General features: G+C 41.5%; 1 protein-coding gene across 4 annotated transcripts in view; it reads right to left on the bottom strand.

The window, feature by feature from the left end:
* Window positions 1-21,436, bottom strand: part of FRMD4B (FERM domain containing 4B) — a 163,410-nt gene that overhangs the window by 8,481 nt on the left and 133,493 nt on the right. For 2 of the 4 annotated variants that reach the window (XM_023510692.1, XM_023510693.1), the window contains exons 12-21: window positions 17,313-17,389; window positions 15,565-15,703; window positions 14,566-14,707; window positions 13,778-13,911; window positions 13,562-13,681; window positions 12,230-12,458; window positions 9,008-9,061; window positions 7,304-7,451; window positions 4,440-4,559; window positions 2,178-2,989 (exon numbers count right to left, since the gene is read on the bottom strand). In XM_023510692.1, the coding sequence (XP_023366460.1) occupies window positions 2,178-2,989; window positions 4,440-4,559; window positions 7,304-7,451; window positions 9,008-9,061; window positions 12,230-12,458; window positions 13,562-13,681; window positions 13,778-13,911; window positions 14,566-14,707; window positions 15,565-15,703; window positions 17,313-17,389 (1,975 nt within the window). The remainder of the gene's footprint in view (window positions 1-2,177; window positions 2,990-4,439; window positions 4,560-7,303; window positions 7,452-9,007; window positions 9,062-12,229; window positions 12,459-13,561; window positions 13,682-13,777; window positions 13,912-14,565; window positions 14,708-15,564; window positions 15,704-17,312; window positions 17,390-21,436) is intronic. The other 2 variants (XM_023510695.1, XM_023510694.1) reach the window with 2 other exon arrangements.

Below are 21,436 nucleotides of genomic sequence, written 5' to 3'. Positions count from 1 at the left end.
TCAGTCCAGCCCTGGGCTCTGATGACTGTCCACATACACCTCAGCTCTCCTTATTCATTTTTATCCTGGTAGTACTCTGACCAAATTTGTTCTGTAAAAGTTTCTCATGCAACACCCTGAACTTCAAGGGGAAGAAAGGCGTCCTCTGGGTCAGTAACAAGATCCATCAGTAATAAGAAATAATTATAGGAGCCTTTTCATATGTTAGATGTGGTAATAGATGGGACAGCCCTAGCAGAAGTCCAAAGTCCTGCACAAACAGGAAAGAACTTGAACCCAAACAGAAGTCTCCATGGAAATGCCCCTTGTCAATAAACTTATGAGACTTTACACGGTACAGTTTTCACTGATTATTACGCAAAGATTTGGAAATCCCCATACTATGTCTCACTAAGGTGTCATGGTTATAAGGGAGGAGGCAAGACTCATGACCTCAGGTCTGCTGGCATTTCAAGCACTCATTCATTTCTTAGAGTTATAAAACTGATTAATTTTCATACATTCCTCTGGCTAATGACTAGACTCTGTGATCATCTAGCCAGGATATAGTTCAACACTGGTCCTCAGCATCTTGGATATGCGTGCTCATTTGCTGAATAAATGAGACCACAAGCAGACCCTCCCCTAACTCTTCATTTCTCTAGTTAAAGCATTTAGCGTAGCTGGGCATGTTCAGGAAGCCCTCCACAAATGTTAGTGTGCTTAGGGGCCACAGTCAACACAAAGCATTCTGGGAGACTGAAAGGGGTAGATTGCTTGAGTTCAGGAGTTGGAGACCAGCCTGAGCAAGAGTGAGACCCCAGCTCTATTAAAAATAGAAAAACTAGTCGGGCATTGTGACAGGTGCCTATACCCCAGGTACTGGGGAGACTGAGGCAGAAGGATCACTTGAGCCCAAGAGTTTGAGGTTGCTGCGAGCTATGACGACTCCAGAGTCTCAACTTCAGAGTGACAGAGAGAGAGAGAGAGAGAGACTCTGTCTCAAAAATAAAAAAAGGACTTAAAGGGAACATTGCTTCTTATCAAAACTATCCTCGAAAATCCCTTAAGTCAACCACAAAGTGGAGTATGTGTGAATACTGAATTAAGATATGCAAAGTTAGCTCGGAGCCTGTAGCACAGTGGTTACGTCATCAACCACATACACTGAGGCTGGCGAGTTTGAACCTGGCCTGGGCCAGCTAAACAACAATGACAACTGCAACAAAAAATAGCTGGGAGTTGTGGCAGGTGCCTATAGTCCCAGCTACGTGGGAGGCTGAGGCAAGAGAATCACTTAAGCCAAAGAGTTTGAGGTTGCTGTGAGCTGTGACTCCATAGCACTCTATCAAGGGCAACATAGTGAGACTATCTCCCCCCACCAAAAAAAAGATATTTAAAATCAATGTGAATTGAGATATGAACAGTGCTCAATAACTGCCAGATCCTACCAGAATTAGAGCCTTAGGCAGGTGCCTGAGTATTAGATAGTCTTTATGATCAAGTCTTGGTGGTAGACAGGGATAATGTTTTCTGCTTACCTGAAGGGTTTACTCTAGACTTTTAAAAGATTAAACCTCAGTGACCAGAACACATTTAAGAAATGTAATGGTCAAAGCAAGACCTAGAAAAAACAAAGCACGGAAAACCCGGGTAGCACACAGAGCACGTGCTCAATGAACGGCTGTTGGGTTTGGATCTCCGATCACTTCATGAGACTGGCGTGTGCTGTGTTCTTTGGAGAGCAAGTGAGAGCTGTCTCTAGTTGGCAATTTTTTTTTTTTTGAGACAAGAGTCTCAAGCTGTCTCCCTGGGTAGAGTGCCGTGACATCATAGCTCACAGCAACCTACAACTCTTGGGCTTAAGCGATGACCTTGCCTCAGCCTCCCAAGTAGCTGGGCCTACAGGTGTCCGCCACAATGCCCGGCTATTTTTTTTTTTTTTTTTTTTTGGGCTGTAGTTGTCCTCATTGCTGTTTGGCAGCCTGGGCTGGATTCAAAGTGCCTGGGGCCCTAGCCACTTAAGCTACTGGCACCGAGCCTAGTTGGCAATTCTTATTGTGAGGGTCCACGGAATGACCACCACGCTCATGACCTTGGGTGCTGGCCTCATGATTCTCTCTAGGAGTGGTTTGGGGTGGGTGGGGAACAGGATGTAAAGGAAAGCCAGGTGTTGAGTGCCCCCAGAGCGCTTTTACCTGAAGAGTAGGATGACGCACGACTGCTCGGAGAACAGGGGACTTGCAGCCCAGCAAACCCCAGGCTTCTCTGTGATCCTCTGTCTGAGTCGAAGCTCGTCTGTGGGCTGTGTCCCTGATCTTTTTGCCCAGAGGCCCGCTGGTACCAGCCACGGAGATGCTCTGCAACTAAGGCCTTGTGGATGTTTTTGGTGATGTGCTCAGATTTCGAGGCAGCCTTCCTCGGCAGACGAAGAGTTGCATATGGGTTATGGGGTACCCGGTCGACCTCATCTTCATGAAAGGATCTGCTGTAGTCTCTTGGGCGGTCATATCCATAGTGGGCTGAGGACCGGTAGGAAGGATTGACACTGTATTGTCCCTCAGTGTCATTCTCATAGACATAGCCACCACTGTAATAAAGGTCACATTCTGCATATGGTGTGTACCCGGCAATATAGTAAGTGGAAGAAGTTGGCTCCTGACTCTTTGCATAGACACCATTCCGCAAACTATCCTTTTGTGCTAGGTTGGGCATACTTCCTGAATTTGAAGCAGAAACATTCTGCTTCTTTGACCTTCTCCGACCCCTGGCACGAGTGTCCAGAGTCTGGGTGGTGTAATAGGGGCCGGCAACTGGTGTCACACAGTAATATTCTGTGCTTGACTGGCTGGTGTAGGAAGACCCGTCATCGAGGATTTCAGTGCTGCTGCTTCTTTGGGATTTGGAGAGGGAGAAAAATGGCTTTTCACTGTCCATCTCAGAGAGGAGGTGCGACTGGGACTCGAGGCTTCCACTCCGCTGGCGGCAGTGCTGAGATGAAGATTCAGGTCTGAATGAGGAGAAAGGCAAATTTATAAAAGGCAAGGAAAGGGCCGGGCACCGTGGTTCACACCTGTATTCCTAGCACTCTGGGAGGCTAAGGGGCATGGATCAGTTGAGCTCAGGAGTTCGAGACCAGCCTGAGCAAGAGCGAGATCTCATCTGTACTAAAAAGAGAAAAATTAGCCAGGCATTTTGATGAGTGTCTGTAGCCCCAGCAACGTAGGAGGCTCAGGCAGGAGGATTGCTTGAGCTCAGGAGTTTGGGGTTGCTGTGAACTAGGCTGAGGCCAGGATACTTTATCTGGGTGACAAATTCTGTCAGAAAAAAGTAAAAGGCCAAGGAAAGAAGGACCCAGACAGGAACAAAGGACACCATGCTGAGTGACAGAATAGCTCTTAAATTATAATAGGTCTTTGAAAGTTTCCAAAGCAGACCACACAATAGAAATGAGTTGTTCACATAATCCATCCCTTCACATGTAAGTTCATTACCACAGTCAAAAGGAGAAAAACAAACACATTCTATCAGCTGTGGGTAGGGAAGATATAAACGGAGGGTATACAACCTGCATTCAAAGCCTGAAAAAAACCCCAACAAGTCTTTGGAGGGTCTTCTCTTCCTACAGGATATTAGGATGTGTTAGACTGAGTGGAGGTCAGAGGTCATCTGTGGTGAGTCATGGGGCTACCAATTCTCAGCTGTAAGAGCTTAGACAAGATGTTACACCTCTCTGAACCTCACTTCTTCCTTGTAAAAGGAGGACAGAAACAACATCTAATACTGAGCCTCACAACAGGCTCCTCGTGAGGCCTGAATCATATAGTGCATATAAAACATTTAGCACAGCCCTCAGCAAACACTTCAGAATGTTGCTATGTTATTATGTTTATGCTGAATAATGAATGAAGGGTATATGTGGTTGGGGAAACTAAGGTACTAAAAATCTAATGGTCATTTGTATACCAGAACAAATCAAGTACATTTTCTTTGCCAACATATTTTGAAACTTTAAGTTAGCAGAAAATGCAGAACCATATAACACGGTCCTGTTGCAGAAGGTTAACTGAACTGTTTTTTTTTTGAGACAGAGTCTCACTCGGTTCCCCAGGTTAGAGGGGCTTGGTGTCATAGCTAACAGCAACCTTAAACTCCTGGGCTCAAGCAATCCAACTGCTTCAGCCTTCTAGTGAGCTGGCACTACAGGCTCCCACCACCATACCCACATCCGGCTAATTTTTTCTATTTTTAGTAGAAATGGGGTCTCGGTCTTCCTCAGGCTGGTGTCAAACTCCTGAGCTCAAGCAGTCCACCCACCTCAGCCTCCAAGTGTGCTAGGTGTACATGTGAGCCACTGTTCCTGGCCACTTGAACTGATTTAAAAAAACACAACAAAGCAAGACAAAAGTCTTAAAATAAATATCAACACAGCCAAAGCCACAGGCAGGAAGCTCTCTTACTCCAAGTGGCTGCTGCTGTAGGCGTTTCGGGTAAGGACTGGCGTGGTGGGCATGCTCCGTCCTCCCTGGGGCCGCCGCTCCAGAGTTTTGTATGGGCTGCTGTGTGTCGACAGCATTTCTCTGTGATGATAAAGAGAAGAATTCAGGAAATGATGAGTCTCCTGACATCTCTGGCAAACTTGTCATAAGCCAATAGGAACCTAACTAGAAGTGGGAGGAAAAGGAGTACAGGGAGAAAAATGGGAAGGGTATCTTTGTGGTTTAGTATCCTGGTACATCCCAGATAAGTTCTAGGGGAAGCACATGTGGCCTGACTTTCTTCTGAGTCGGAAACATTAAGGAAACAAAGAACATAAAATAAAAGGCTTCTCAAAAAGAGGACATTGCTCACCCAAACCACTGCTGCATGAAAAAATAAATGCCCTGAATGCAGCAGACTGAACGTAGGCGAGCTGAGGGCAGCAAGCCCTTTTTCAGTAAACAGTTTAACCGTAAATATTTTTGGTGTACAGACCAGATGGTCTTAGCAGTGACTATTCAGCTCAGCCCTTGAAGTGAAAAAGCAGCCATGGGTAACACATGAGTGAATGAATGTGGCTGTGTCCTGATAGAACTTGACTTCTGGATGCTGAAATTTAAATTTCACATGTCAAATTCTTCTTCTTTTTTTCTCTTAACCTCTAAGTATTTAAAAATATAAAAACCACTCTTAGCTCACAAGCTGTACAAAGACAGGTGGCAGGGTGGATTTGACCCATAGGCCACTGTTTGCTGGCCCCAGATGCTGGAGCAATATCCTTGAGCACTTTGTCCACTTCTCAGCAGGGGAAGAACACAATTTGAGGTTAATTTTTTTTAATTAAAAATAATCTTGGCCATGTGCAGAGGCTCACTAGTGCCTATCGCCACAGCCACTTGGGAGCCTGAGACAGAAGGATCACTTGAGCCCAGGAGTTTGATGCGCAGTGAACGATGAAGATGTTACTGCATACCAGCCTGGGGGACAGAGCAAGACCCTATCTAAAAAAAAAATAATAATAATCTTGAATGAGAGTAAGTCAAGTTCAATACAGAAAACTTCAAAAATATAGACAATATAAAAAAACACAGATTAATAGAACAATGTAGATGTCTGTAATCTGATATCTCACAATATAGCCAGTCTGTTTTCACATATTTTTCCTGAATATGTATACTTACAAGTATACATGGGCTATCTAGAAAGTATTCAACCATATAATATGGAAAATAGTATTAATCATGGCTGGACACTTTCCAGATAGTCCTGGTTAGTATGTGCTTTTTAACAATAAAAAATGAGATCTGGGCAGCACCTGTGGCTCAAAGGAATAGGGCACCAGCCCCATATGCCAGAGGTGGTGGGTTCAAACCCAGCCCTGGCCAAAAACTGCAAAAAACAAAACAAAACGAACAAACAAAAAAAACAAACCTGAGATCTTACATTCTCTCTCTTTCTCTTTTTTTTAATGAGACAAGAGTCTCATTCTGTTGTCCCAGATAAAGTGCCATGTTGTTATCATAGCACACTGCAACCTCCAACTGGGCCCAAGCAGTCCTCCTGCCTCAGCCTCCCAACTAGCTGGGACTATAGGCACCTGCAACCACGCCCAGCTAGTCTTTTCTATTTTTAGTAGAGATGGGGTCTCAGTCTTGCTCAGGCTGGTCATGAACTCCTGACCTCAAGCCTCAGCCTCCCAGAGTGCTAGGATTATAGGTAAGAGCCACTGTGCCTGGTCTGGTCTGTCATCTTTCTAAAACCTGGTCTCATTCCCTTGATAAAATTTACCTGAGATACTGAGAAAAAATTTGGATTATCTATTTTACAGATTATAAAAGCTTTTTTTTTTTTTTTGACAGAGTCTCCAGCTGTCGCCCTGGGTACAGTGCCATGGTGTCATAGCTCACAGCAACCTCCAACTCCTGGGGCTCAAGCAATTCTCTTGCCTCAGTTTTTGTATTTTTAGTAGAGATGGGGTCTCGCTCTTGCTGAGGCTGTTACAACTGAACTTACGAGCTTAAGCAATCCACCAGCCTGGGCCTCCCAGAGTGCTAGGATTACATGTGTGCACCACTGAGCAGATTATAAAAGTTTAAGACCCATGTCTATTTACAGGATCACAAGTCAGTCCTGTCACCTTGATTTGGCCAAGTGGTATTTAATGAGTCTCCTTGGACCATAAGTCTGAAACTAAACTTTAGACTATACCAAATCCAGATGATAATTAACATCCCTGCAACCTAACATAAATCCACTTTTTTTTTTTAACACATATTACATTTTTATTATTTATTATTATTTTTTTAGAGACAGAGTCTCACTTTATTGCCCTTGGTAGTGTGTTGTGGAGTCACAGCTCACAGCAACCTCCAACTCCTAGGCTTAGGCGATTCTCTTGCCTCAGCCTCCGGAGTAGCTGGGACTATAGGTGCCTGCCACCCTCGGTATATGGGGCTGGTGCCCTACCCACTGAGCCACAGGTGCTGCCCCTCAAATAGACTTTAAAGTCAAGGAAAACAACAAAATGTGTTTTAAAAGACCTCTTTGTTTTTTAGAGATGTGGTATCACTCTTGCTCAGACTGGTCTTGAACTCCTGAGCTCAAATGATCCTCCTGCCTCAGCCTCCTAGAGTGCTGGGATTACAGGTGTGAGCCATCATGCCTGGCTTAAAAGACCTCATAAACACTTTTATTTGCAGTGGACAACAATTGGGTTACTTGCCATGCCTCAGTTTTACAACCTCTCCAAAGGATAAATAAGAACATGCAAAAATTGATCAATCATTTTAGAAGAAAGATTTCCTAGCTTTGAGGCATTACTATGGCTGATAATATGACCTCTTACCTGGACTGCCTGGTATCCACAAAGTGTTCATTGATGGACGACTTCCTGAAATGGATTCTCTCGATACCTAGAGACTTAGGGGGAAGAATTCTTGGAGAATGAGGCACTGAGCTTGATCGCTGTCCAGTAAGAGTGAAGGTATCAGTACCTATAATAAGTAAATGAACAAATGGAAAAACAAGTAGGTAAATAAGTAAATAAATACCTTGCTAACAACTCAAAAAAGAAATTGGAAGATCTAGTTTACAAAAATGTTTTTTTCAAGATGGTGCTTTTAGAAGTACACATCTTTCAAAAGAAGTTAATATTTATATTTTATACAGTGAATAAATTACTGAACATTCTTCTGGGACCTGAACCCATTTTTGATAATTCAATAGGTGCTATTCTGATCAAGTAAATCAGGCAAGTAGAATGGATGATACTGCAGCTTTTAAAAAGCTATATTAAGGAAAAACTCCAAGGACAAGAGAAAGTTGGCCTGGATCATTTTTGCTCACCCTTTCTTTTAAAGTTCTTAGATCTCTTTGGCCAAAGGCTCATCCTATCGCTAAAAGTGAGGAAATGGATTTATTGTTGCATCATTACAGACATCGTATGTTTCCCACTGAGATCTGCATTTTCAAAAAGTAATGGCAAGCATGACCAAACCTAAGCTCAAAGGAAGAATTCTGAAATGGTAGAATTTCATGCACCATAAAACCTGGGGAAGATAAAGCAGCGGGGGGCTGACTTCCTGGAATTCTTGAAGTCACACCGCATAACAGCCAACTCATCTGATAAGTATGAGGGATTATAAGGACATACTCTATCACTTGATATGAAACTTACTCCATCATGACACGTATTGAACTGATACAGGTCACTACACTAGATACAGCCTCTTGCTATAAAATGAAAAAGATGACATGTAACCCAAGTCCTAAATGTGTCTTTATTCCTAAGTAAAATTAAAAAACTTTCATTTATCCAGAACATAGTGATAATCAAAGTGTACACTATAATTTCCTGCTTTTGATGTTAAACTCTAGATAAATAAAGAGTCACCATTGGGAAAAGCTTGGTGAAGGCCTCTGTATTATTTATGCAACTATTCATGAATCTATAATTACTTAAAAATAGAAAGTTAAAAAAACTAGAAAGCCTTAAAAATCCTTACTGAGGGACTGACTTATTTACTCATGTTAGGGTGTTCTGATTCCCTGAAGTCATATGATTTGTACAGTTCTGTTTTGAAGGCTGAATTAACCTGAGTAGATGTTAGTCATATACCTCTTTCCCCAACCATTTTACATAAATATAACTTACTTTATTCTGCTTATCCCAAAAGAAAAACAAGTACTCTTTATTTAACTAATTAAATCAATGATTAGTTCAGAATATCTAATTTTTTTTTTTTGAGACAGAGTCTTACCATGTTGCCCTCAATAGAGTGACATGGTGTCACAGCTCACAGCAACCTACAACTCTGGGCTTAAGCGATTCTCTTGCCTCAGCCTCCCAAGTAGCTAGGACTACAGGTGCCTGCCACAATGCCCGGCTAGTTTTTGTTGCATTGTCATTGTTGTTTAGCTGGCCTGGGCTGGGTTTGAACCTGCTAACCTCCGTGTATGTGGCTGGTGCCGTAACCACTGTGCTACGTGTGCTGAATATCTATCCCAGAATATCTAGTATTTTTTAACCAGAAAAGGAAGAGCCACTTACGATCATCATAGGTGGTGTCAGACAAAGAGCTACTCTCCGATGGGATTATGTCTTCTGTGAATAAAAACAGCTGCCTTTAGTATAATTGTGCATTTACACATTAGAATGAGTTTAAAGAAGCAATTTTCAATAGAGTGCATTTATTTTCATTTAGATAAATGTAACTAATTACTGTGCGTTAAGAGTAACTATGAACTGACTCATTTACCACTGTATATCAAAACATTTTACTCTTATGTATTTTACCAATATTACATGGGATTGTTTCTTAAAATGGAATAGACTTCCAGGAAGTTCTGGTTTTAAGCTAATTTTCAGTGTTTTCTCAATGCTAGAAGAAAACTTGACCTTATACATTGAGTGCTTATAACCAACCAACTGGAAAGAAAACACACGCCCTTCTTATAATAAATGCTAAATGTTATGTAAGTATATGTGAACCTCATTTGAGAATCTACTGTTAGTACAACTTAATTTTTTGACCTGTCCCTGAAGAAAAGGGTCTTTTTTTTTTGAGACATTGTCTTACTATGTAGCCCTTGGTAGAGTGCCATGGCATCATGGCTCACAGCAACCTCAAACTCTTGGGCTCAAGTGATTCTCTTGCCTCCACCTCCCAAATAGCTGGGACTACAGGTGCCTTTCACAACACCTGGCTATTTTTAGAGGCAAGGTCTCACTCTAGCTCAGGCTGGTCTCAAACCTGTGAACTCAGGCAATCCACCCACCTTGGCCTCCCAGAGTGTTAGGATTACAGGCGTGAGCCAATGCACCCAGCAAAAGGGCCTTTTCTTAACAGAGCCTAGACATGCTGTGGTATTTGAGATTTTCAATCAGGGTTTCTCAATAGTGATGAGTGACGTTTTAGACTGGAGGATAATCCTTCGTTCTGGGGGTGTCTGTGCATTAAAGGATTTCCAAACCCAGCCACTGGATGTCAGCAGCACTCCTACCCTCAGTTTTGATAGCCAAAAACGTCTTCAGACACTGCCAAAGGGTTTCTAGGGAGGCAAGACTACCCCTAGTTGAGAGCCACTGAAGTAGACAGACCTGGGTTTAGATCTTGGTTTTGCCATTTTTCTGTGTGAGAGAGACATAGGGCAAACTACTCAATCCCTTTTAGAAGCAACATTTTGGCTCAACTCTGAAAGGGGCATAATAATAGTACCCATGGCATAGTCCTGAGGTGAGGCCATAGAATAATGGCTACAAAGCCTTTAACCTAGCTCCAGCAGAGGACGTGTTCAGTAAATGTTAGCTATACTTAGTGTTTTTGCTATCTCTGCACAGCATCATGGTTGGAAATGACCATATGGCTTTGAGTATTGCTGGTGCCCATCAACTGTTAAATGATGGATTCAATATAAAGAAACACCTCAAATGTGCTGACCTGCTTTGGCAAATCATTCCATACTTAGTGTTGAAGTGTTCTGGCACAAGGTTCTAGGCAAATACAACACCCCAAAGTACGTTTCAAAGCCAGTATACAGGGAATCTCTCCATCCAATCTCAAGCGTTAATCTCTATCAGAGTCAAGCGGACTATCTCTTAATTAGACACACAGTGAAACTTGACGGCTTGTGCCAGTATAGTCAGCTGTTAGGCACACTTTAAAAAAATCTATCCAATGTATGCTCAACCACTGGCACCATCTGCTGCCCACATGTCCGTCACAGTAAAGGAGAACATTTGAATTCTACACAGTTTGGGGATGAATGGGCCATAACAAATGGCCATGAAGTTAAGTACAATGCTAATCACCTATCTCTGTAGGTCCAGAATGTAACCATTGCCAACGCCAACTGAATTGTGTATTCAGAGTCAAAGCCGCCCTACATTCTCCAGCTGAGTTGACTAACACTTGTGTTGATGTCCATACATCCACTTTCCAAAAACCCACCCAAATATATTCCAAACCTAGTTACCATACTGTGTATTTCATCAAATCTAAGTTGTATAATTATTTCATGGATCAGTAAATAAGAAAAATATTGCCGATTATGATTCCAGCACACCATCTAACATAAGAACTATCCCAATTTCACAGATGCTAAAATACGAAGAAAAAAATGTCTTGAAATCAAAGAAATACAATCCTATTTCAATCAATTATCAAGGCTAAAAACTGCCAATAAATAGGTAAGGCCACGCTGGATTGCCTGAGCTCATGGGTTCAAGACCAGCCTGAGGCAAGAGTGAAACCTCCTCTCTAAAAATAACTGGGTGTTGTGGAAGGCACCTGTAGTCCCAGCTACTTGGGAGCCTGAGGCAAGAGAACTGCCTAAGCCCAGGAGTTTGAGGTTGCTGTGAGCTATGACCCGATGGCACTCTACTAAGGGTGACAAAGTGAGACTCTGTCTCAAAAAAAAAAAAAAAATCTGGGTGGCACCTGTGGCTCAAAGGAGGTAAAGCACTGGCCCTATATACCAGAGGTGGTGGGTTCAAACCTGGCCCCAGCCAAAAATTGCTAAAAAAAAAAAAAAAAAAAAAAATCCGTTAAGGCCTATTGTATTTGAAAGCTACCTGAGATTTCTTGGTTTACTTTTTTCTGAATGTGAAAGTCACAGATACATTATGTTGAGAATTTAGGAATTATAGAAGAGTATTAAGAAGAAAATTACTTGAAATGTGACAACTATTAGTTAGCATTTTAAAATATTTCTCAACCAGACTTTGTGTGTACTTATTTATACAAAGTTAGGATCACGCTGTGGTTACAATTTCATATCCTGCCTTTCTGTACTTCATGACTCCATCTTTACACAGCCTCTTTAAGTAACAGGAATCATAAGAGCTCTTCTCCACGTATGTAGGTCCTTAAGACAATGCATGGTTTGCCTCATCAAAAACCTTTCAGAAACTACTGGGTAAGGCCCAGTGCTCTCACTATCCTATCAAAGCATTTCTTACAATGACATCAGCTCAGTTAAAGGTGAATCTATCTTAGAATGAATCAATATTGCTTTGGAAGATATTTCATTCTGAACATGAGAACAAGTCAGTAAGTTTAACAATAGGGTAATGTGTCTGGAAGTCAAGTTTACACACTTGTAACCCTGAAATTCCGAACAATTTTTATCCTGAGAAGCTTACTTTGGATCCTATTCTTTCTTTTCTCTCAAATTAACTGGTTTGGAAATGCTACATACTATCTAGAGTACTGACTATGGGACTCAAACCCTCCTACCCCCCCAAGAAAACCAAATCTTACTTATTACCAACCTGGTAAAATGACCACTGCTTTCTGGCTGGGCTTTTTTCCACATCTAATTCGGTATTCATTTATTGAATTTTCAATCTCCTGAAGTCTTTTCATTGCATCCGTATAATCTTGCTTTCTCTTTTTCTTCACGGTTTTACAAAGGTCTGGCTCATTGGCAAGTTTCTTTGCAGCTTCAACCAGCTTTTGTTGTATTAGAAAATTACCCTCCAGTTCTTGTAAAGCAGGATCCTACATTTACATGATGATACTATTTTAGTTTTATGGACACATGTAATCATTCCTCATAGGCATTGGATGATAAAATTTGTGCATTCTTGAACCAGACGCTCTTTGAGAATAAAATATTTCCAAGTTTTACTGCACAGACATCCCCCAGCACGTTCCCTTGCCCACCGTCTCATATTCCAAACCTCTTCCCTTTTCAAGGAAGGGAATGGCCTTTCATTCATGTAGTTGGTGGGTAAAGATTGCAGTTTTTAAGAAGTTCCTAACCCAAGACTCACAGATTATAGCATGTTTTATACATATGCATAGTTTTAGAGACAGATAAATTTGAGTTTGACTCCTTTTTCTGGGGTTTTTGGTTGCATGACCTTGGATACACAGATCAATTTTTTAATGTTTTGGTTTTGTGTTTTTCATTTGTACAATGAAGTAACACCTGCCTTACATGTAAGTATGTTGAAGATTAAATGAGATGATGTACAGGCATTGTTTAGCACAGAGCTGAGTGCACAGAGAACACGTAATAAATATCAAAGCTTTCCAAAGATATAATTTTCTAAAGCTAAGGTGGTTACATTTCTATAGGAAACATGGGTATGGTCATATTGGCCAATGACACGCAAAGGAAAAAGAATATTCTATATTGGCTAACTAATCCTTTAAACTTGATACAGCTGAATGCTGTGCATATAATACTCCTTGCATTTCTTGAAGGGAAGTTCAGTCATTACCCCCATTTTACAGATGAGGAAACCGAGGCCTGAGACATGAGACTTTAAGGAGATTGATATATTTGGAAAGGCTATTTAGTTCTAAGTGAAAAAGTCTAATGCTAGAATTCTTCATTCTTATATACTGGCTCTCTATATTTACACATATCTGGAGTTCATTTAATGCTGTGATGTGGGGAGTAAGGCAGTGAAAAATAACTCAATTTCGATAGGAGTGTGCATGAAAGAAAAAGTTCAATTTGGTCTAGATTATTCAACTAGTGAGATAAAAGCATACGTCACCAACTCACAAACCAAAGGACTACGTCTACCACCCTGGACAGACAGTCTCTCTGTTTCCACTGCTAACAGGAAGGCTGGGGCTGGCGCTCATACCTCTTCACTGGGCAGCAAGTTGTCATCTAACCTGAATGCAGTGCCGACGCGTCTTCTGACCTGAGGAGGCTTCTCGCCTATGTTCAGGGGATACTCCTTTGGCATTTTGCCCGTGAGCTCCTGTAAAGCAGGACAGATTCCAGAGTGGACAACTGACTTGTTAAACGCAGAGCTCTTAAACACAATCCGATGAGCCCCCCGAAAAGCAGAACTCACAGCCTCCCGCAGACAGATCTTCTTAAGCTCCTCGACTTTTTTCAGGAGTTTTTCTTGCAACAGTTTTTCCTTCTTCTTTAGTTCAAGGATTTTCTCCCTCTTTTGCTCCTCACTTACTTCGGAGTCTTGAGAACCTGGGGCAGTGGGGGAAGGGCAGGGAAGGTTTACACAAGGCTCGTTTCCTTCCTTTCTAAAGGACAAAGAACTTTAAGCCAAAGCTGCTATGAAATGGTAGCTTATTTCTTTTCTCTTTGTTTCTAAACATAATAAAAGGAAACTGGAGAACATTGTCTCGTGCTTTTGGGCATCAAATAGAGCCTGGTAGTAAAATGTGCCTTTTGCATTTTGGCTTCTCATCTTGAGGGTAACGATAAAATGCTTAATGTTCCAGACACACCCAAGGAAAATTTCATTTTGCAATCATGTTCATACAGCATTTTATATTACATGGAGAATTAGACAATTGTCTGTATCAAATACCAAATATTGGGAGAAGCTGATAGAATTTATGGGAGGAAATGTCCTTTCAACACCTAGTACCACCAACTACTTACTATCTTTGCATCTGGTGTTACTCATGCAATGTATTTGTAATTTAACTTTCTTTGTACTCTTTCTGAAATTATTTTTCAACTGTTACCTATGTAGGTTTTGGTATACTTGTTTATTCCCAAAGTAATGTGTTAAAAGATGCATTTAAAAGTGATTTATGACACAAACACACAACCCCGCCCAAACAATGAACAAAATAAAGATGGCTTGCATTTTCACTAATCCCCAGATGTTACCTGAGGAGATTAAACTGCCATTGCTTGCCATGATGAACTGACTTTTTGCCTCCAGTGTCACCAGTTTGGAGACCCTCTGTGCTCCTGTCTCTGTCAAATCCATTGCAATATCGTCTAAACTTCTGGCTGAAGGGATTTTTGCCTGAGAGGTACAGGACATTGAAATAGAAAAGAACTCAATTAAACATACTTCAAGTTAATAAAACAAGTCACCACACAATAAAAATTATCACCACAGAGGATAATTTAGAATTTTTGTATATATTTTTTCTTTTTGTTTTGGAATTTTTATATGTTAAAGCGGCACTCTTCAGGCTAATATAAGTCTTAAGCTTTGCAGCTAAGATGTTTTAATAACTAGACATGATTCTTTCTTGCTGTACACTTCAGTCACTAAGTTTAAAATGTCACAACATCACCAATGTACACATAGAAGCATGCCAAAAATCGACCAAATCTTGTAAGTTTTAATTCAGCTAATATGTAACCCATCTTTTTTTTTGGAGACAGACTCTCACTCTGTTGCCCAGGCTAGATGGCTGCCATGGCCTCATCACAGCTCATAGCAACCTCAAACTCCTGGTTCAAGAGATCCTCCTGCCTAAGCCTCCCAAGTAGCTGCGATTACAGGTGCCCACCAGAAGGCCTGGCTAGTTTTCTAGTTTTAGTAGAGAAGGGGGTCTCATTCTTGCTCAGGGTGGTCTAGAACTCCTGAACTCAAGGGATTCTCCCGCCTCAGCTTCCCAGAGCGCTAGGATTACAGGCGTGAGGCACTGTGCCACGCCACCCATCTTTTAAAAGTATAAAAAACTAGAACAGTCAGAAGTTAAAAAAAAACAACATACAAACAAACAAAAAAACCCTGAAAGAGTAAAAATGCATAAGTTGCGTCTCTTCTAGTTCTTTTTTCCTTGCGTTTTTCTAAAAAAGCTTATCTTCTGAAGAGAAAGCGAAGTGAGGACTGGAGTTTCTCCCTATAAAATGCTGCTGGTTACTTACTTTGCTTTGCTTCCGATCCAAGTAAAATTGATGCTGACTAATTGCCATTACCCAGATGGACTTGATGAGAGAAGAGTTTGCATACCATGTTTGTACGAAGAGGCCACTTTGGCCGAAGGTTCTTCTTGACACCGAAATCCTGAAAGATTAAGGAAAGCACTCCAGTTATTCCCCTCTGGCCAGGTGCTACATACAACATGTACCTGTGGGCAGTGCTGTAACAACGCATCCTTCTCTTACTTGTCTTTCAGCCTCACAGACTCTTCTGCTAATAGGGCCCGTGTATTTCTGATATATTTCTTTTATGACAAAACTAATCAAACACTAGTAATCTTTTTTTATATAAGCCAGCATATTTAAATACAGGTAAGCACACTCTCAGAAGCTGATAAGGAATCAGTCAAACCAGAGGCTCTACAAAAAAACATTTAGTTAGAAACTATTAGCCAGGTGCAATGGCTCACACCTGTCATGCTGGCTCTCTGGGAGGCTGAGGGAGGTGGATTGCTTGAGCTCACAAGTTCAAGAGCCGCCTTAACAAAAACAAGACCCCATATCTACTAAAAATAGAAAATTTATCAAAAATAGAAAAACTAGCCAGGCATCAAGGTGGGCACCTGTAGTCCCAGCTACTTGGGGTGCTGAGGCAAGAAGATTGCTTCAGCCCAAGAGTTTGAGGTTGCTATGAGCTACGACACCAGGGGCTAACAGAGTGAGTCTCTGTCTCAAAAAACCCCCCCTCAAAAAATAAAAACCAAAAAAACTGTAAGGATGTGTGCCCATCACAAGTGGTAAAGAATAAATGTCATAATATTTTGGAGACATAGCAACCAAGACCTGTGGGATTAGCACCTATCTCAAAGTGAGAAGAACATCTCAGATCTAGACAGATTGTGCCAGCTCTGAAGTTACTGAAGATGCTCGCAATAATACTGGCTGAAATATGTGGGTTCAAAACTGGTTCGGAGCCCTGTTTGTGCACCAGAGGCAAAGAGGAAGGGGGGGGCACGGACAGATTTGTGTGTGTGTGAGAGGCTGATGTTCCTTGTAGGAATCTGGCTTATCACTTTGGGTCATCTTTTTGTCACAGCTGTTTCCTCCCAACCCTCTGGCCTCAAAACAACTATAAACCTTAATCTTGGGACTGCAAAGCATTCACTTAGGAATGATTAAGAATATCTCCTAAAAGCTTAGAGAAGCTACATCCTGATTTAAATTCACGTTGATAACTTGGCAACTTTTGTTTTTTAAATAACCAGGAACATCACAGTTCCTGGAACTGAGGAACAGTTCAGAAGTGACCAGGAACAAAGGATCTGAACAGACTTTTCTCTAATGAAGATACACAAATGGCCAATGAAACCATGAAAAGATGCTCTGTGTCATTTGTCAGGAGGGAAATGCAAATCAAAACCACAAGAAGGTACCATTTGCCCCCATTGGGATGACTGTTAACACACACACAAAACTAAAAATAAACTAAAAATACTAGTAAGGCTGTGGAGAAATCAGAACCACATATGCTGCTGCAGCGGGATGTAAAATGGTGCAGCACTTTGGAAAACAGCCTGGCAGCTCCTCAAAGGGTTAAAGATAGAGATACCCCATGACTCAGCCATTCAACTCCCAGGTGTATACCCATGAGAACTGAGAACACATATTCACACACAACGTGCGCAGAAATGTTCCTGGTGGCATTACTCATACAGCGACCCGGGTCACACAGAGAAAACGTCTGTGGTCCTCACCTTCGCGGATCATGAACTTCAACGGCAAATTTTTTCTCACGGAAATATAAGTTCTCCAGCTGTTTCCATTGGAATAACTAAAAAATCAAGAAGACAGAAAAGCCACACATCTTTAATTATTTTTACTAAGTCTATGAATCGGCTTAATAATCAAATGACTGTAAGTTCCCAAGTAGGTACACTGATAAAACCAAGCATGAATAGGGAGGTGAGTCAGTCTTTTTACAAATAAGCTACAACCTGAAATCATTTTACTCTTGCTTCTGACAGTAATCTTTACCTATTAAACGTCACCTTATCAATAAATCTTCCTTGAACAATAAAACCCAGCATCTATGGAGGAACGTGTATACTGTTTTTCCTCTGACTCAACTATATAACAAGGAAATCTGCGTAGATTCCAGTAAGTACAGCTTTTTGCTCAAAGATGTTTTCATAATTAAATGGAAAGATATTCAAAGGAATGTTTCAGTAAGACCAGAGACTGAATTTCAGAACAGTGCAAAGTGAAAGTAAAATGGAACCCCAGGCAGGGGTGATTCTCAAGATACCAGTTTCCTACTCATGACAAGAGTTCCCCTAAATGCCACACAAAGCCAGCACCTGGGGGCTGAGTGGGGGTGAAAGGAGACTGCTGGAGCCTGCGCTGGGTTTCTGAACTAGAAAGCTCTAGTTTTTGAACATAGATCCCAATCTCTACACGCCCACTGCTGATCCTTTAGCCCTACATTCGGGGTTACCTGCTAGTTGGTTGAGAGAAACGGACTTTACCAGCAGTGTGCATTTTAAAGCCAAATAATTTGATAAAAAGCAGTTCATTCACAGACCTGAATGTGCTTTGCTATGTTTTCTGGGCTTTCCCAACCCAGTATAGTAGACCCTGCACTAGCCTGAGCCTTAGCTTGGGCTGTCAGCTTGGGCTGTCAACTTGGACTTCATGGTCTAATTCCTCTCCTCTGCCACCCCCCTACCCTCATCTTTTTTGGGGGGAAATAAGAGCATAGCGATTTCATCCTATTATTAGACTTTGGCTGGATATTTTAACTATTTTCAAAGAAATCTTAAGACAGCATTTTTAACTGTCTAGAATAATAAGCACGTCTCTGCAATGCACTATCAGCAGAACCATTTCCTGGAATACAGGAGCCAAGCCTTCTCACAAACACATAAAGGGACAGAGTGAGCTGAGGTCCCCAGGCATATGCAGCTGTGGTCACCTGTGTTCACACCGGACCCCCAATCCCAGAGTGAAACAAACCAGCACACACTAAGAACGCAGCAGCCCTCTGCGATCTGCACACACAGATGTCTGTAACTACAACACTCACTCAGGTTCAAAGAGGAATTGTTCAAAGTAGAAAGCTACATACCAATTTCTGAAAATGTCCATCAACTTCAGGCTTTCATTTCTTTAAATTCAGAGGTTCCAAAAATGGGACAGAAACGTAAGGAAAACCTCAGTTTCTTCCTCCCTCTCCTCTCCCAGACAGCAGTGCCGGTGTGTTCTGGTCTGAGTTTCATAAGACACTTAGGTGTAACTCAGTTTCACAAACCGAGCCTCCCACGGCTGACACATTTCTGACAGCAACTCTACTGAGCGACACCTCCCCAATTCCACTCTTTCTTTCTTCCCATTAGCGAGAGGAAGGGCAAAGTTCTCGGTGGCAGATTTTCCCAAAAAGAGACCTTTCCAAAACGAGGGGTAGTTTGGATTCGGCCGGATACTTTCCCCGGGAGTAAGCTGCTTTGAACCCAGGGAAGAATTTCACCGGAGGCTGTTTTAGGAAGACATTTCTACCCAGGTTTACTCACCCTCCACTTGAACAGGTTCTACAGGAAGAGTTACAATGAAGCTCAGCTGTGTTTTCCTTTGCGTCCATTCCCACACATATAAAACCAGGGCCGGACTTGAAACATGATCTCTGAAAGCCACTCCTCCCCCTCTTATCACTTACAAATGTGAAACCCTAGCGCCTTGGACTTTATTCAGCATGTCCCTGCACTGAGAGCAAACACACTCTCTGCAAAGCAACCCCCCCCTTTAAAAGGTGAAGGGCTACAGCTTAGAGAATTTGAATGAGATGGTAGCTAGGTTTGCAAAAGAAGTGAAAAGGATGAGACTGGGTTCGTTAAGTCTGAAAAGCAGCACCATTCTTTCCCACCTGAAATCTTAAAAGTTTGTGCTAAATGTGATTTCATATTTGTGCCTGTAATAGTATAAAATTAAATGTCAATGTCACAAACTTAATTCATAACAGTGGTTGCCTCTGGGGTCAGAGGTTGTGAGGGGCAGGGGAGACTGAAGCTTCCACATCATTAGTAATGTTTTCTCTTAATAAAAAAATAAGATGAAGTAAATATGGCAAAATATTAGTACCATTAATTTAAGTGGTTTTGCCAGCACTGTCATATTCTGCGCACTCTTCTGTATTTTTCAAAATTAAAATAATAAAAAGTGATATAAAATGAATATAAGTTGGCCTATTTTAAACAATGGTGAGATTTTCGACTTTTAGCCAGTTGGGAGATCCCAATTTTAGATCTTTCATATTATTATCATGGTGATGCTTACACAGTTTGACATTGCTAGGAAAATGCTGCTAATTCTAGTAGCACTTGACCTAGCTGGCAGCCGGATATAAGCCAGATTCTCTTTTGAAATTTCTGAAATCATTCTTCTATTGTGTGTTTTTTTTTTTTTGCAGTTTTTGGCTGGGGCTGGGCTTGAACCCACCACCTCCGGCATATGGGGCCGGTGCCTTACTCCTTGAGCCACAGGTGCCACCCTTCTATTATGCTTTTTATTTATATGTTTTTGACCTTAGAGGGCCAGAATGAAACTCCAAAACTGGCAGTGGAACTGAGGTGAATTCACTTACTGAAAGATGGCTCATGGCTTGTGCCTAGGACAATGCCTGGCACACAGCAGGCAGCTCACCAGGGTTGTTTCCCTCCCTGTTTCCAGTGTTTTTCTTTAAGGATAAATAAGAGGCCACTCTGCTCAAAATCATGCAGAGATTTCAGACTAATGGAAAGAGAAGGGGAAATGGATTAAAGAAATATCCACCAGGCCGGCCTGATTTGTTGGGGCCTCTACATTAAAGAAACAGCCTATGGGCTTTGCACCTGTAGCATAGCGGTTACGGCGCTGGGCACATACACCCAGGCTGGCAGGTCTGAACCTAGCCTGGGCCAGCTAAACAATGATGACAACTGCAACAACAACAACAAAAAAATAGCTGGGTGTTGTGGTGGGCACCTGTAGTCCCAGCTACTTGGGAGGCTGAGGTAAGAGAATTGCTCAAGCCCAAGAGTTGGAGGTTGCTGTGAGCTGTGATGCCACAGCACTCTACCGAGGGCAACATAGTGAGACTCTGTCAAGAAAAAAAAAAGAAGAAAGAAAGAAACAGCCTGTGAGCCACAGGATAAGGAATACTCGGAATCACCTGAAAGATGAAGGGTTATAAAGAAAACGTCCTGCAATTGAGGGAAGAGATCACAGTTCAAAGGAAGCAAAGTACTCTTCCCATTTCTAGTATTTGGGGAATACTGGTATCCATACAGCTCCTACAGGGAACAGTGTCTTATAAGGTAGAACTGTTATATAATAAATGCCTGTACGTGTGTTCACAAACACACTTGTAATTTTCATATTGAAACAGAATAACTGAAAAAAAATATTTTGCATAAGCCAAAAGTCTCACTCTTGGAAAAAAGAAGAGCATTATTTGCCTTGTGACATAAGAGTTAAGAATATAGAAATGGAATGTTTTCTAAAGCGATCACTTTACAAGTATAATAGTTAATAATTAGTATTTATTATTGTTTATGTAGTGCTTACTAAAATCTATGAGTTTGAAGTTCTGTTGATTTTAGAGTTCATGCTGCTAGTGATGAAAGGGAAATAGTTTTAAGGCGAAAGTAAAACTGTAAATTAGGTCTTCCAGATTTCTTTCTACCCTACACTTAACAGGTGATCAGCTGTGCCCTTTGTGATCAGAAGGAGGAAGTAAATAGTGACAGATGAATAATACCTGGGATTACTTTAACACTGAAAAGGTAAACAGATAGATAAAATATAAAAAGATGAGGCACACTGATAATATTAACAAAAAGATAATCAA

Source organism: Otolemur garnettii, unplaced genomic scaffold (assembly GCF_000181295.1).
Source record: "Otolemur garnettii isolate 467f Iridium unplaced genomic scaffold, OtoGar3 scaffold00015, whole genome shotgun sequence".
In the NCBI taxonomy this organism is placed as follows: Eukaryota; Metazoa; Chordata; class Mammalia; order Primates; family Galagidae; genus Otolemur; species Otolemur garnettii.
This window is presented reverse-complemented; position numbering and strand designations above follow the sequence as displayed.